This window comes from Candoia aspera, chromosome 1 (assembly GCF_035149785.1).
Source record: "Candoia aspera isolate rCanAsp1 chromosome 1, rCanAsp1.hap2, whole genome shotgun sequence".
NCBI lineage: Eukaryota > Metazoa > Chordata > Lepidosauria > Squamata > Boidae > Candoia > Candoia aspera.
The window spans coordinates 120,792,012-120,808,674 of NC_086153.1; the positions used below are offsets into that span (position 1 = coordinate 120,792,012).

Genomic DNA, 16,663 nt, shown 5'->3' on the forward strand with positions numbered 1-16,663 from the left:
GTTTTGAAGCACTCTCTCATGCTTCAAATATCCACCCCACTCATGAGGACCTTCAAAGGGGAAGATTCTTGATGTTGATATTCAGTATATTATAGATTACTCCTTTGACAAGGAGTTTTTTAGTTAAATCCCTGAGGTCATCAAAACGTGCAGTCAGGCTCACTATTTTATCTCCTGTACACAGAAAAGAGCAGACACGTATGTATGCAAATATATGACCTTTTTATCCTAACAGGTCAAATTTCCAATTGAAAATGCTTAGGTGAAGCTAGTATTCAGATGAACAACAATCTTTCCTCTTTTTTTTTACCTTTTTTATTAATTAGTAATTGTTCAAGATATAATTAAGATGCAGCAATGTACACCCATTCCACTCACATTTGGATTCCACCCTTCTTCCTGTGACAGAGCTGTCGAGGTCTTCTCTTCCTATATTCATAAGACACTATGCAAGCTTCCACTCCCCATCCCAAGACTGAATCTGTGGAGCCCTGCCATCCCTACACTGGCAAGTTCATTCTGCCAATCACAGCTTAGAACACAGTCTTGAAAGGACTACGGCACTTTGCCTTTTTATTCCAATAGATTAACTATATTAAGCAGGTGCAATAAGATTAAAAAAAAACCTTTTGTCCATTGCAAGCACATCTATTTCTAAATATCTTGAGAAAGTTTGTGCTCTACTGGCACAAAGGTAAGAAAGACTACCTCTTCCCTGGCTGCAATAAATCCCAAAGCATTTCCTGTTTCCTTATTCTTTCTCTGTTCTGCCACTGGTCAAGGCTCAGGATTTTTCTGCTAACACCAGCAACCCAAGTTTCACACTAATCATCACATTCTGAATTTGTTCTCAAGTGGCAGGTTGGTTTAGGGAATAAATAGGTGAGGTACTACCCCTATGTAGAAAGAAATTCAGCAGAGTCACCTTGAATAACTTTGGCTCCCCATGCTGACACTGTTTTTAACATTTTGCAAAGGTCTGAACTTAAGAAGCACCCAACCTTGGACACAGTGAAATGACAAAACATTATTTTAAAAATTCCTCCTTCCCACCTTCCAAATGCAAAGACCAGTTAGTTGGTAAGGTTAGGTTCTCCTTCTCTTCCATCTTAAATGCCTCACTTACCTGATTACTTCAAGTAAGCAACTGAAACTGAGGGATGGATTGAAAATTATTTTTCAGAACTGAAAGAACTTCATCTTTCTCCTTGGGTATAAAAAAGTTTTGCAGCCTCTCCCAGCCCCAATCACTTCCCTACTGAGAACAAATACTGAATTTAAATACTTCTTCTAAAGGTGAGTCACTATTATTCAATAATTGACACCCTTGGCTTCTATAATCACACAAAGCATTCATAATTGCATATGCACTGAGTCAGTCTCCTTGAACCTGGGGTTCTCCATATATGTTGAACTGCAACTTCCATTATCCCCACCCAGCACATTTAATAGAGAGGGGAACTATACTCCGTGTATCTGAAGGGCACCACGTTGGGGTAGACCGAAGGCAGAGAATGAAAAGCCATTACTTTACAGTATTTAACCGACACTCCAGAGGTGGCTCGAGGACCAACAAATAAAACACGTTCACACCTTTGGGTATACAAAAAATTGTGGTGGCTCAAATGTCTTTGAAGATGAATGCCCCTTTCTAGTGGATCCTGAAGAGTGCTGCGACTAAAACCAATCAGAAAGTTTTTAGAAGACTTCTTTAAACTCTTGGGCGGATCCCCACGTCCACCTGTCAAAAATCAAACCAGTATTCCCGGGGAGATATCGAGAGGGCGCATCCAAGAGAAGATCCGAAGCAGCACAGGAAAGAACGAAGCAGCAAAGGGACCGGGTGAAACGCGGCGGCCGGGAAAGAGGCGGGCAAGAAAGTCGGGGTGAAAAACAGGGAAGCGGGAGACGAGGAAAGACGCGCCGGCCGGCCGGGGCAAGAGAGAGGCGGAGCCAGCACTCCGCTGCCGCTCCAGCCCGGGCTCCCCGGCTGCCCCCAAAGTTTACCTGCTACTACCGTCACTCCGTGCTCAGCTGATGCAGCCTCAACCCGGGCGCTGCGCGGCTCTGATGTTCCTCTTAGCCCCGCCCTCGCAGTCTCCGGAGCAGAGGCTGGCTTGGATTGGGCGGAGTCTCCTCTGACGTCACGGAAGGACGAGAGAACAGAAGCACCAAGCGGGCCCCGGCTGGTTTCGGTCCCGCTCAGGTTTTATTACTGAGGATTGCTGGGCATGCTCAGTCATAGGAGTGAAGTTATGCGTTCCGCCCCCCCCCTTTTTTTTCTTTTTCCCTTAAACCCCGTTCTTGGACCGCTGATGGAAACTGCGCAGTGAAGAAATCTGGATAATGTAAACGCTGTAAGAAGGGGAAAAAAAACTTGTTGTGGTTCCTAGGCAGAGCATGCGCAGTCGCCAGGCTACCGTCGGCCTTGCTCCAAGGATGAGAAAATGGGAGTGCTTGTAGGGTTTAGTTGGGTCCGCCTCCTGTCCCAAAAGACGCGGCTTGAGCTCCAGCGGGCGACCGGAGGGAAGTGCAAAACTTTCCATTTCATTTCCCTCTTTCTGCAGGAAATCTGCAGGCATCAGAATTGACCGCGCTTCAGATAGCTTAATGAGAAAAAGATCACGTAGGCTGAGCTGCGCAGGCATTTCCAGACCGCTCCAGTCCCTCCTGTCCCCAAGGGCGTGCAATACTGAGTTTGAGTTACATCATAATGGGAGGGGATTTGCCCTAAAAGTCCGCCGAGAAATGTTTAAAACAAATCAATCAGCACGTGGCTTGCTTTGGCTTTCTTCGGTTTGGAGATGTCTATGAAGGCAGCTTGTTGACTGGAGAAGATTCCTCTTAACTTGGGGATTTCTGTGTATAGTTCTTGTAGTTCCTCACTCATGCCCTTGTTATCTCCCATATAGACTATTGCAATGCGCTCTACATGGGGATACCCTTGAAGAGTACCCAGAAGCTTCAACTGGTCCAGAATGCAGCAGCGCGGGCTATTTTTGGTGCCCCTAGAAGGGCGCGTAGAACACCTTTGCTTCTTGAGCTGCACTGGATACCAGTTTGCTTCCAGGTCCAATTCAAGGTGTTGGTTATCACCTTTAAAGCCCTACATGGCATGGGACTGGGTTACCTGGGGGACGGCCTCTTCAGCACTTCATCAGCTCGTCCCACCTGGTCATGCAGAGAGGGCATGCTGCAGACCCTGTCTGCAAGAGACTTCCATCTGGTGGGGTCCAGGAGGTGGGCCTTCTCTGCAGTGGCGCCCACCCTTTGGAACATCTTGCCCCCGGAGGTGAGATTAGCCCCATCGCTCCTACCCTTCCAGAGGGAATTGAAGACCTGGTCTGCCATTGGGCTTGGGGCAGGGAGGAGAATAATCATACTTGGGGTTGGCTAGTGCCTTGAAGTGCCACCCCTACACAAGGATTGAATGAGACCATAGCCATCAGGATTTTATTATATTTGGTAGTTTTTAAAATTGTTTTAGTCTATATTTTATATTGGAATTTTATTGTATAGTTATTGTTTTATGCTGTAAACCTCCCAGAGTCCCTCCATTCGGAGGAGATGGGCGGTGACAAATTTGATAAATAAATAAATAAATAGGCCCTGCAAGAGGTAGCAAATTTGTGATTAAGGGGAGGCAAGGCACAACTCCTAGTGTGAGAATGGCTGTACTCCAACGGCGCCAGACTAAAACGTGATGAGCTAGTTCAGGGCCTCCAAGAGATGTGCAAACTTAAGCTGGTTAGTTTATATTGAGCATGATGCCTGCTCCCATTTTAATGCAATCAACCAATTAAACGGTAGGTAAATAACCAATGGAGTATTAATCATGAGTGTTGGAAGGATTCAAGCAAACACACCCCCTTTCTATATTTTTTCCTTGGCAAACCACCATTTTTGTTGATAGATGCTTCCTGCCAAAATGCTTCCCCAAACCAGGTAGGAAGCTGGAAACCCCAGGGCAAAAGACTAGGATTAGAATAAGAAGGGAAAGGGCTCAAACCTAAAAGAATCACAACAGAATAATAGGAGAATACCAACATGTGCCCATAAAGGAACCTTCGGATAACCCAATCAAATCCATTATAAACCGATCAGGTCAGGAAACTGAGAGGGCAAAAAGCAGGGAACGGACACCTTAGCACAAGAGAAGGAGAAAGGGCTTCCCCCTCAGAATAACAAAAAAAACCCCAAACCCAAGAGACAAAAGCCACAGCCTTGAAGAGAACTTAACTGATCAAAAGAACAAGAAAACCGCAAAACGATAAGGGGTGAGAAGGCAGGAATGCCTCCCTTTGATCAATTAATGCTCCCTCAGAATTCTTAGAAACTGACTAGGTGGGATCTGGCTAAGACAAAAACATCTTTCACGGTCCTTTTTCCAACAAAAGATCTAAGTATATAAGGGGCTGGTGGGGGGAATACAGGTGTGGTCACCTTGGACCACACGTTTATTCTGTATTTCATGCTTTCAGATCAATAAAGCAGCCACCTCTGTTCAAGCAATTGCCTGCATTTCTTCTTTCTCAGCTCAGAGCAGACCTTTGGTAAGTTTTTCTTCCAACATGAGAAAACAGCATTAAGTTGAATATTAATCCCAACTGATTTGAAGACATAAAGGGGAGCACACAAAGCTATCCTAAAATTAATATATTATTTCATAGTCTTTTATTCCAGAGGTAGCTAAGGTATGGGATACGGTGCCCCATCCTTTTTCCCAATGTGCAGCCCCTAAATAAGTAACAGCCACTCTAATAACTGCCTTGCTGGGATAGCTACTCTCTTGTTTAGCCTAAAATGGAGGTCCCTTAAATCCTAGTTTGTGGGGACCAGGGCTATGATACAGACTGGAGTATTTTTTTTTCTATTTCCAAGTGTCACTTTTATTCCAAGGGCAGTTAGATACACACACTGAGGAATGCAGTCCATTACTTAGTAACACACTAGCGCAACATACATACGCATATACACACACACACAGTATATATTCTAACTTGTCTTTATGTACATTCCATAACTCTACAGTTATGTACATTCCGTAACTCTACAGTTGTGAGAGAAGCAGGGGGTCACACTACCATGTCTAGCTGGTTCAAAAAGCATTCTTTCCTGCTGTGCAAGAATGCAGGTGGTTTTGTGTGAAAAGTAACACCACCTAAGACTTCATCCTTTCTCAACTGAAAAGTCCTTCCCCTGGTGGAAATCAAAACAGAAGGGTTGGTGGTGGTTTTAACACCGCATCTACTTATAATATCTCTAAGGTCCAAGCCATTTGGGACATAGAGAAACCACATGCACAGGGAAAAATCTTATTAAAGTAAGGTTTTATTGGGCAGAAAGAAGGCTGAAATATAGGAGAAGCAACAATATGAAATCAGACTGGGGAGTGCAGGCAGAGCCAACACATGCCTAAACTGGCCACTTTTATTTTAAAGAAAGAAACTGCTGTGAAGCCGCTTCCCACACCAGTTTCCTGCAGTCAACTTACACTAACTCCAGCCACTATGAAGGGAAAAATTTAAATGATCTCAAAGCAGATTCTAGATTTAGGAACCTGTGGCCCCTTTTCAAAAATTCAGATGTGTGCCTTTAAGTCAGTTTTGACACCTGATGGCTACGTCCTGCAGTTTTCTTGGCAAGATTTTCAGAAGTCGTTTGCCCTTGCCTTCTTCCTAGAGCTGAGAGAGAGTGACTGGCCCAAAGTCACCCAGCTGGCTTTGTGTCTAAGGCAGGACTAGAACTCACAGTCTCCTAGGCTTTAGTCTGACACTTTAACCACTACACCAAACTGGTTTTCATGGCTCTTTTTACATCCTAAAGTGCCAGTTCAATCAGGTTCTTTGAAAACATCTGACTTTAGACAGTGCAGTCAATATAGGCTGCATTATCTAAATCTGACACTATACAGGATGTTGCAAAAGTCTTAACTTATGGTACACCCCGTATAGCTCTATGGCCTCTTGGGGATTATCAAAAATCTCCAACAAATATGTTGGACTACCATTCCCCAAATTCCCAGCTGTTTGGTATATCATCTGGACATTCTGAGAATTGTGCCAATACTTTTAGAAGACATTAGATTGGGGAAAACTATACTAAAAGAACTAGGCAGTGGCTGTTGGAATAAATGCTTTCTTTTGAATGGCTACAAGAACGTAAGGAAAGCTGCTGGGGAAGGTTAAAAATGCTGATCTGTTATGGGGAACACAACGTCATTAAAAGTTTTAGAAGTATCAGGTAAGTCAGAGATCATCAACGAAGGACCTGTAGGAATCATGTGATTCCTCCAAAGGGCATCTCTGGGATTCCATTTTTTTTTAACCTGAAAAGACCAAAATGGCATGAAATTGCCAAATGTCACACAGTGTTAGTGTTCCTGCCTGAAATCTTACAGTGAGAAATCCTGTGAGATGTAGTGACTGGCTGAATGTTAAAAAAATGAGGTTAATTTTGGCACCATGTAGTATCCCATTAGACTCCCTCAGTAGATCCAAATTTGTGGTTAGATCCCAAACTTGCGATTTAAGAGTAACTGTTCACTTATACTGTATATTGTAGCATCTGTAGGTTGAGTCATGGCAACTAGATGCTTGGACAAGCAGCGAAACATCTCAACCAGAAAGAAAGAAATCCAGTTGCCATGACTCAACCTACGGACAATTCCACCTGGATGACTGAGAATCTTCATCAACGTATTGTGGCATATGCAAATACAGAAACCTAGATTTGGGGCATGGGTACAAAACAGTACAACTATCAAAATTCAGAAGCGAACCATAATGCTTGCAGTGTCTCCAAGCAGAAACAATATAAGCTGGTATTCTAAGGTAGATTCTAGGTATGGCACACTGAAGCAGGAACAAAGAGAGCACCTCACAAATGCTTACATAGTATATAATCAAACAATACTGAGTGATCAATGTATTAAATTATAAACACTTTTTTTTCAGAATCCTTGGATAGATATTAAAATGGGAGAAACAGACAATATACATACTTTGTGAGTAGCATCTATGGATCACAAGCTTAGAACCTGCAAACAGCTATAGAGCACATTCTTTATAGTTTCTTGCAGTAATAGATACTGTAGGTATAGATACATAGTACTTGGCTAGTACTTGTGATTTAAAATATCAGATATATCAGTTATGCATTGTATTTGCTGACTCTGTTTCAGAGGCCATTCCTTTGTTCCCTGAAATATGGGTTTCTGAACTAATGCTCCCCACCCTCACCCCTCATCCCTGTTTTTGTTTTTCAGTTCAGCATGACAGATTGGCCTTCCCATCAACCTCTGTTAGCATGACAACATATACGGTTGGAGTAAGGGTTAGGAAAGAATTGCAAATATGCAACGTAAATGTTTACTGGAAAGAGAGAAAAGGAAGGAAAGCAGATCAAAGTAGGTGGCTAATCCTGTAGGACAGGACAGCCGGGAAGGTGATCAATCCCGACTGCTCAGTCCAGAATTTCCTGTGAACAAGTCGCTTTCCTTTCCTTTTTGGCACTGAGCATTACACAGCTGACGCTGACGTGCACATTCTTCAGCCATGGTGGAGAAAGGGATCTCGGCTTCTCTTCATCCAGGGCACAGAAAGACCAGCTTAAAACAATGCCTCCCCCTCAGATGGCAGCTTTCCAATGACCACAGAAGTAACATCATTATGTGGCTGCTCTAAAACCAGAGGCAATGTATAAACCTTGCCCTTTAAACTCTGGAGTTTCACTTCAGGCGTTTCATTTTCTTTAAGCTTCAAAGGAGTATTTGGGACAAGGTGCTGACAATAGGCCAGGCCTATATAATTCTTGTGGCATGACATGGGTATGAGATAAAGAGCACAAAGGATTCTTCCAGAGATGATTAAAGTTAACTACTTCTCTTAGCTGCACCCATGTTTATTTTTAACATGGTGCTCAGTGATCTGCTTGTCCCCCTTGTCCCTGGGTAGCAAGGGTGGGGCCGGGGGTGTGGGGTTGCATTCCTGCAGCTAGATTTATTTGATTGCCAGAAAAACAGAGTTCCTTGTGGGAGTCTGTTCTGGAGTTCTGAATGGGCTTCCCTTTCTGGGAATCATGCAGCCTCTGCCACCCAGGAAGAGCATTGTGAGCAGGAGAAGCCAAGTCTAGTCCCATCCATTGGCCAGTGAGTTGGCAGCTTCTCCAAGACTTAGACCACTCCTCCCTGTGAGCGTCCTCCTTTTGGTATCCTGTGTCTTTGACTGAGTGGCTGTATTTAGAGACTGTTTTAAGAAATAGTAAAGCATCAGATGCTCTAGAAACTTTAAATATTATTAACAGTTAGTAAAATGATTTCTACATCTGAGTACCTTTCCCTTTTTTTTTAAAACAAAAGTAAGCTTAAAAGTAGTTTTCATTTATTCGGTGGAGTCTAACATGAGCTGGCAGGAATATAAATAAATCAAAAGTATACTAAAGAGGCTTTTGGCACCAATGCTTTCCAAAGAAAGAGCCAAAAAAAGAACACATTAATTCAGTTCTACTTTTGCTTGTGCTAGCAATAAAGCATGTTCTGGTGCATACTGGTCCACATGTGTTGGCAGGAAAAAACCCTTGCGTCTTTGAAGAAGCCAGTTAAGAATAGACCAGTCATTTGAACAAATGCTTTCTCCATATATCTACAGACAAGGCATGGAGGCATAAGAAGGACAAATTTTAAGAATGAATTTTCACAAGAACAAGCTTTTAAAAAAAGAAGATGCATGGTTCCTTATTCCAGTTAGGTTCTAGGTGACTCCAGCTAGTATCCCTGCAGCAGCAGAAAACATCTAGCAGAGAAGAAAATATTTGGTTAATATTTTACCCTGAAAATCTGTCCTGAAAGGTCCAACCACCTACTCCAGGCTTTGCAGGGCAAGGGGAAAGCTCCTCATTGCAGAAGAGGGGCTACCTTCTCCCTGGTTTAATTGGCAGGTGGTGTAACAATCCACACGCTCATGCATTCACTCAAAGACAGTTCTGAGACTTGGGTTCTAGTAACTTTTAATGAATGGAAGCATCTGGTACAAAGCAAAGTTGCAAATGGCTTCTTTCCCGTGCATTCTACAATTTAAAATTCACATTCTCTATGTTTCCCCTGCTTCTACCCATTAAAGCATGTACTCCCCCCTTTGCCACCAGATGGCTTGGATGGTATTCACCCGGATGGCCTTGGCAATAAATGCCTAGTCTAAACAAATGAGCTCAAACGAATTCACACTCCAAAGTAACACCCTCTCCCTTCTGGTGCCACTCTCTCTGTTGACACGGGTTCGATGAAAAATGGATGCGAGTCGATCAGGATGTTCTGAGGACATCTGGATCAGGGAGCGTGACAGGTGGCTTCCAAGGGCTTCAGGAGCATGGCCAGGGTTGTCACTATAGTGAACACACTTGAAATTTTCAAGTCTTCTTGAAAGGTTTAATGTACATCTATTTTACACACACCTTTGCAAAAATATTGTTCCAATGAATTGTGGAGCGTAAGCTAGGGCTGCAAAAGTAGCAGAAGAGCTATACAGGTTATATGGCCCACCCCTGTCATAAGGATTGAAAGGTGGTGGCAAAATGCCCTCCAAACTGCTTGTGTCCTGTTTTGGAAGGATGCTGCTGTGTATTTCTGATTTACCTACCCTGAACACATGGTGGAGGAAAGATAGGATGTAGTTTTATGCAACACTGGCAGAGTCCCTGTTAATACTTCTGTTGAAAAGACTGGGAAAGGCATGCAAGCTGTTTTGGAAGTGTAACTAATATCCTTCAATCATTGTATTCATTTGTGTAGGTTCACAGCACGAAGCAACAATGCCAGCAGCTGCTTGTATTGTGTATATTTCATTGCTTTAGTATTTCACCTGGGACAAAGGTTTTTCCATATTTTCTCTCTCCATCTCACAGGACAGTGTTTTTTTAAACTGTTCGACTCTATTACCCCTTTTCCCAGTATTGAAGAATATCATTAACACACACACACCAAAAAATACTCTGTTGTTTTACACAAGCATCTCAGCAGTGGCAGCCCTCTCCCCCGCCCCCAAGTTTAAGAACCTCTATCATAGGGGGTCCACTCTGTGGGCCTCTGAAGTTAGAGCCACTAGAATGTTGCATTATGGGGCCAATGTTGCCAGGCATGTATATGACATGCCCTGCCCACTTGTATTTTTAGTGCTGCTTTGATTATGTATTTAAAGCTGGTCTTGCAACCAATTTCTACATTTCAAATCTGACCTCTGATCAAGAACTTTAGCACTAAACTCTCTCCATCACACACTGCATTACTTAAAGCTTCCCTATTTCCAATTTTCTCAGGGAGATTTTCTTAAGAGGCTTCTTTGGGTCATGTCCTATTTATCTAGAAAGATCGGGAGTCATCTTCCAACTATTGCAACATGTTCTATGTGGGGCTGCCTTTAAAGATGAGCTGGAAGCTTCAATTGGTATAAAATGTAGTGGCCCAAGCAGTTACAAGTATGGACCATTGGACACATATTACACTCATTTTGTGGACCCCCCTTTGGATTCCTATTAACTTCCAGGAACGATTTAAAGTGCTGGTTTTAACCTATAAAGCCCTTTACGGCTTGGCACCACCTGCAGAATGGCATCTCCCAACTAGAGTTGACCCAACCACTTCCGACATGTCAGGAGAAGCATCTGGCTGTCCCCCATTTCCAGGAGGTCAGGGGGCCTAAACCCTGGAATAGCTTTCTGGAATGACCTCCCATTGAAGATTCATCTGTCTCCAACATTTTGGGCCTGATGCCTTGCACTATGTTTGGGTTATAAATGTTCTGTTTATGTTTTTATATTTCATTGTATATTCTTATTTTGTGAACCACTGAGATCTTGTGATTACGGCAGAATACAAACTTAGGACAGGAGAGGAGAAGATTTCAACCTCCCAGGACACTCTAATGGAGATCTCAAAGTGACCATGTTGAAAATATAAAAATTTAACAATTAGGGAGATTGCAGAAATCAGTATGAAACAAAAGGTTTCAGGCAGTCTCAGAAGGTCTCAGGAAACACAATCGTTGCTTAACACATTGCAGTTGCTAATTGTTTAAGATGCCTGTAATCTGTGCTTCATGAAATCTTCACCTGCATCTGTCTTCCTCTACCTGTCTCATCCCAGGTTAAATTCTACATCAGTCTAGCCAGAGTGTACATCTGATGAAATTAACTGCAGCCCACAAACGCATATGCCTTTTTAATAAAATTGTGCTATGAGACACCTCATTTCTGGCTACCATAGACTTAGACAGCTTTCCTCCCACATCATCTGGAAAGAGGAATTAATGTCTCTTATGTTTGTATCAGGATAATAACAACCATTATAAATCTTGATCTGATCACACATTGTCACAGCATGATCATGTGAGAGAGAAGTGGAGGGCTTGATATTCTCCACTCAGTACATCTTTTTAAAGACATGTGCAGGGGTTGGGGTTATAGTCTGGACAAGCTATTGTAGTATTTGTGTGTGTGTGTGTAAGCACGTTTCGGTGACCTAGTCACGGTTCATCTTTGTTTGTAGCAATTTCTTAATAAAAGAACTATCATCTTGCATAGAGCCTAAGTTTTACAATGCTTTTCTATAGTTAATCTTCTTTAGTTTTAATAAAGTGATTTCTTAGTGTTTGTGTGGGTCTTGTTAAGCATATCATCACTCATTTACTATATATAAAGCATCCACATATTCACTTCCTATTTCCTGAAGCTGTGCTTTCTGGCTAAGATCATAGTTGAGGAGCATTTATGACAGAAACTATTTGAATGCAATTCCTAAAATGTTAGTGGAAAGTCCAAATTTACTTGAGTGTCAAGAATTTCATATATAAAAATGAAGTTTGGCATCACTGTTGGTTCTAGTCCTAAGGAAAAAAAAATTAGGCTGAAATCCTATACGTGCTAACCAAGAATAAATTTCTTTGAACTTGACGAGGTTTAACCAAGTAAATATGTGTATCACTGAACCATCAGGCATTGTAATTTGAAAGCATGATTGAAGAATCCATTCCATTTTGCACAGAAGTACTTTAAAAGGCAGATGGGTAAACACCAACCTTAGAACAAGTCAAAACTGGTAGGAAAGGCAGTTATAGGTAGCTTTTTCAAAATCTTTAGCAATAGGGATGCTGACTGATAAGAGTAACAAGCATATGTATAATTAAAGAGAAAGTCTCTTCCCAGTAAAGATTTAAACACAGAAGAATGCAGGGAATGAAACACAGCTCTTGTCTTTCCTGCTAGAAAGGAACAATACAAGCAAAATTAGGTAACCTTAATTGAACAACTCACAAAATTAGACTTCCTCAAAAAGCTAGTATTTTGCTTGAAGACCTGCTAATGCATAGTGTATAAAACAATGTAAAGCCAGCTCAACCAAAGGAAATCACAGAAGAGCAAAGTAAAAGCTTCATTTTGGTGATCATCTGTGAAAATAGGATTAAGAATAATCTTGGATTATACTGCTTAATAATGTAAGTGTGACACGCTTTATATACTTCCTGTCTCAAAGCTCACTGCATAATGAAATCAAACAGATGTAAGAGAAATAAATTAATGTAGGGTCACCTGCCTCCACACATTCTACAACTAGAGATTTGACACCGTAAACTGTATTTGAAATGGATCAATCTAAACATGTATCACATTATTCCCGCAGTGCAGATGCTTTAATGGATTATCTTTTGAGAAAGAAGCAACAACATTCAGCTTGCAAAATCACTATAGCAAATGAACATGGAAAATGAAAAATATGGAGTTAGATACTGAAAAGGAAAATATTGGAAATATTGTTCAAGTGTTTTTACAAAGCACTAAAGCTGACTTTTACCAGAGGCAGGCTGTTATGAAATTATTATTGCAATAATTTTTCCCATTTGAAAAGAACGAACTCTTAGGTAGAAATATGCAAGCATCTAAATAACAAAATAAACTCCTGTTACACTGGGATAACACATTCTAGTTTTAGAATATTCCTTAATATCCTGTACATATGAGCTACCAACTCCCTCAACAAGAAAATTAAAGAATACCACAAGGGAATATTAAATGTCATCTCTGCATCTGCTGCCAGCAAATGTTTACCAGAGAGTCATACATTTTTCATGCTAAGTAACCTAAAACTTTTATAAGAATTCTTGACTGCTATTCTATCCAACATGAAAACGTATACAAGATATATTTCTAATTAGCCTGCCACTTGATACTATAGTCTGAATATTCATTTATTCATATTCCTTTTGTGAACCGAATTGTGCGCTTATCTTGTGCCATCTTAAAAACAGATATACAGTGACTTTTAAGCAAGAATGCAATCCAATGAATCTGAAGTAAGGCACACTAATGTTTAACAAATTTTCCCTCCAAATAAGCATGTATAGGATTGCAAAAGAGGGAAAGGGGGGGGGGGATGAAATCTGAAGGCATTAGAAAAAAACATCCCGAAGTTTTTAAATTAAAAATTCTCTTTTATGGTTAAGTATAATGAATTTATTCTACTATAGGTAAACATTAAAATGAGGATAAAAGAGATCTAGAGCAGTCTAACTAAAATCTGAATTTAAGTGCTTATTAATCTCCAATGGGCAAGTTACTTTTTAAAGGATGTAGGAACACATCTGTTTAAACCTAAACAATATGTATTACAAATACTCATGGTCATTACATTTGTTTTCATTGTTTTATTAAAAAAATAAATCTCTATCAACATGTTTATCAGCTTGCTGCATGACTGATCCTTTACCATAATATTAAGAGAGAAACATTGCATTCTTCACATCTTGAAAAGAAATACAAGCTCCATTCTCAGGAACAGAACCAAACAAAGAGAAACTAAGATAGACCACAACCTATTAAAAACAAAAGCAAAATCTAATTACATATAAATCCAAATATTGCAACAAATAATCTTGCACGAGAATGTGCATTTTGCTATGTAAATTTCCCTACTATATGTTCAAGTAGCACTAAAAAAAAATATCGAAGTAAGTAAATTCCATTTGCTGTCAACCCCTTTTGTTTATTCTTGTTTCTTGCTTCTCTGTCCTACTGCTACTCAGGCAAATTTTAGGCATTGAAAAATATAGAATATTTTTTTTCTTTTTTACCTAAGCCCAAGAGTTGGTTCTATGTGGATTTATAGGAAAGAGTCATCTCAATTCATATGTTTTAATACTGACAAATGTCATGAGAGCCCTATTACTGTCCATCTATTAAAAGTAATTTATGGAAGAAGATATGGAAAGCTTTGCCACTAAGGCTGCAAACCCAATATTCTTAAATCGAAGTCTATAGGATTTAAACAACTTTAATGCTGGGCAGCAGACCAAAGCGATGTCTTCTTCAGAACTGTTCTTTGGGCAAAGCAATCTCTGATCCTGTACAAAGTATGACTACTTATGTTGATGTCACCTACTGTGTAGGTGACATCAACATAATCACAGTAAAAACTGGATGCAAATATACTTTCTACACAGAATGTTCTATTGTGAAGAAGCTGAAATGGATTGTGTGTTGCAATGGCAGTACTGCCTGTTTCATCTATAATACTTCGCATTTATTACATCCAAAGCATCCTCCTTCCTAAGAAGAATTTGTTTTTAACAAAGGCATTATTCGACGAAAAGGAGTTTCTATTCCCTCATATAAAGACAGTATCTTGTGAGCATGCTTTAAAATGTTATAGGACCTAGTTGCTGTCTTTTGGATTTTTAGAGTTGGTATAAGAAGGCTATTGTCTTTTTACATAATTTAAAAATCAAATTACATCATGGAAATAATGCCAACAAGGTGTCTTAGAATTATTAGACATTTCTTGTTAAGACAGAAGCAAGCAAGCAATGACGTCTAGCAATATTTTGGTTTTTCTGTGCGTTACAAAAAAATAGTACTCATACCATTAAAAAAAGTTCAGATAGATAAAGCACATATGAATGCAACATTCAGAATTCTGACAGAAATTTTAAGGTGGCAATTTTCTGCTATTTCAAGCACACTTACCAAAAATACAATTTTATAATGAAAGAATTGTGAAAATACATTTAAACAACATTCAGGAACCACATAAAATAATAGAGGAGGATCTAACAGTATTACTCAAGCCAACCTTTTGAGACCGTATTAAATACTGCTTGAGTAAGACTTGCAATCAGGAAGCAGCATTTTCCAAGTATTTGTGAAGTTACTTCTCTCAGTATCTGAAACATTCCTGGCTGAATATTGTATTGCCTGCACTTGGATCTTAAGTGCAAACCACTCACCTTGGAAACACAATGCATTTAGATACATTCTTAATTCTTTGCACATTTCTGAAGCAGAACATCTTGTAATGGCAACTGTAAATTAACATATGAATTTGATTACCTTGCTACGTAAGCATTCCCCATGCATTATAGAAGTCTTACTGGGAAATATTCAATGATAATTTTACTTAACACAGAAAAAGTTAACCAATTTATCCTATAAATATTGTATTTATTTATTTTGTGTCTAGAAGTTGCTATTAAGTTCTATAAACAGAAACACATAACAAAGGTTTCCTAAGTAGTGAAAAACATAATTACAAAGGTTGAAAAAAGTTGGCCTAATTAACATATATACAGATTATTCTAATTAATACACTGGGGGAATTGGGTCAACATTTATACCCCTCAACAATAAGTTTGAGCTGATAATACTAGAAGTCCTTCGTTTCAGTGGAGACAAGTAAATTTCAGGGTTTTTTTCTTCTTTTCTTTTTTAATTTGATGTACGGCTAACATATGACAAAAGATTCAGCTGCTGATAAATTGTTCTGTTCTTTCCTGAAAGTATTTCTCTGTTAGATTACTGTCCTTATGCCCCTTCTTTTCTTTGTTTTGCTGTTCTTGTAGATTCAGGATTATGTTCCTTATTTCATCTCGTTTTGTTTTCATTCTTGGGCGTGGAAACCAGTCTGTTAGATTCATTGGTAATTCAAAGCTTAGAATAGGAGTCTAGGAGAGACAAAAGATAGGTTTACAATAGTGTCTATATGGAATTTCTACATAATTACATTGCACAAAGTGCTACAAAATTAGGAGTTAAAAATCTGGTCAATGTCACATTTAAAATTTTTCCTGATACTTCATGCACATTTATAAAGTTTCAATGACGGTGCTTTCCTGTGGATCCAGCTCCATCCATCACCAGCACTTCATAGTAGTCTTACCCCACAGTCAAGACTGCTAAGAAGTCTTCCCACACACCACCAGTATTAAGGGGCTCCAGCTAAGACAGAATTTTCACACTTTTCTTCCTTTCTGGGGATTACTTTCCTAACCTTCTAGGAGCATGATCCTAGAAAACACACTTTTAAGTCATCCCACACCCAAAAACGTAACCTCCCTTCTCCAGAGATAATAGGTAAAGCATGAAACGAATAGAGTGCATCTAAGAATGCATCCTTACAGTTTTATTGTTTAAGTATTCCAAAACCACTATTGACAACCCACCAAGAAGAAAACAGCAGCAAAATAATTTAAACCAAGAGCACGTCCGCAGGTAACTCTAAGAAGCTATCACTATAAAAGATTTTCTGTCTTTAAAGGAGGGAGCGTATTTGGTGTACTTTGATAAACTCTTACGTTTTGCACTGCCTCAAAATTCTTAATTCAAAAAATGACATCAAATGCAT

At 40.0% G+C, this 16,663-nt stretch overlaps 3 protein-coding genes across 11 annotated transcripts in view; 1 reads left to right on the plus strand and 2 right to left on the minus strand.

The window, feature by feature from the left end:
* MYO6 (myosin VI) overlaps positions 1-2,095 on the minus strand; it is a 108,788-nt gene extending 106,693 nt beyond the window's left edge. For 4 of the 5 annotated variants that reach the window (XM_063312891.1, XM_063312882.1, XM_063312873.1 and 1 more), the window contains exon 1: positions 2,008-2,095. The gene's annotated coding sequence lies outside the window, so the exon portion shown is untranslated. Of the gene's footprint in view, positions 1-378; positions 396-2,007 lie in introns of those variants that run through there. The other variant, XM_063312866.1, reaches the window with a different exon arrangement.
* LOC134503995 (cytochrome c oxidase subunit 7A2, mitochondrial) overlaps positions 1-16,663 on the plus strand; it is a 410,163-nt gene that overhangs the window by 148,932 nt on the left and 244,568 nt on the right. The window lies entirely within an intron of this gene.
* The window catches only part of SENP6 (SUMO specific peptidase 6), a 70,008-nt gene continuing 67,021 nt past the window's right edge, over positions 13,677-16,663 (minus strand). For 4 of the 5 annotated variants that reach the window (XM_063312915.1, XM_063312903.1, XM_063312922.1 and 1 more), the window contains one exon: positions 13,677-15,983. In XM_063312915.1, coding sequence (XP_063168985.1) covers positions 15,783-15,983 — 201 coding nt within the window. In that variant the 3' untranslated portion in view covers positions 13,677-15,782. The remainder of the gene's footprint in view (positions 15,984-16,663) is intronic. The other variant, XR_010068613.1, reaches the window with a different exon arrangement.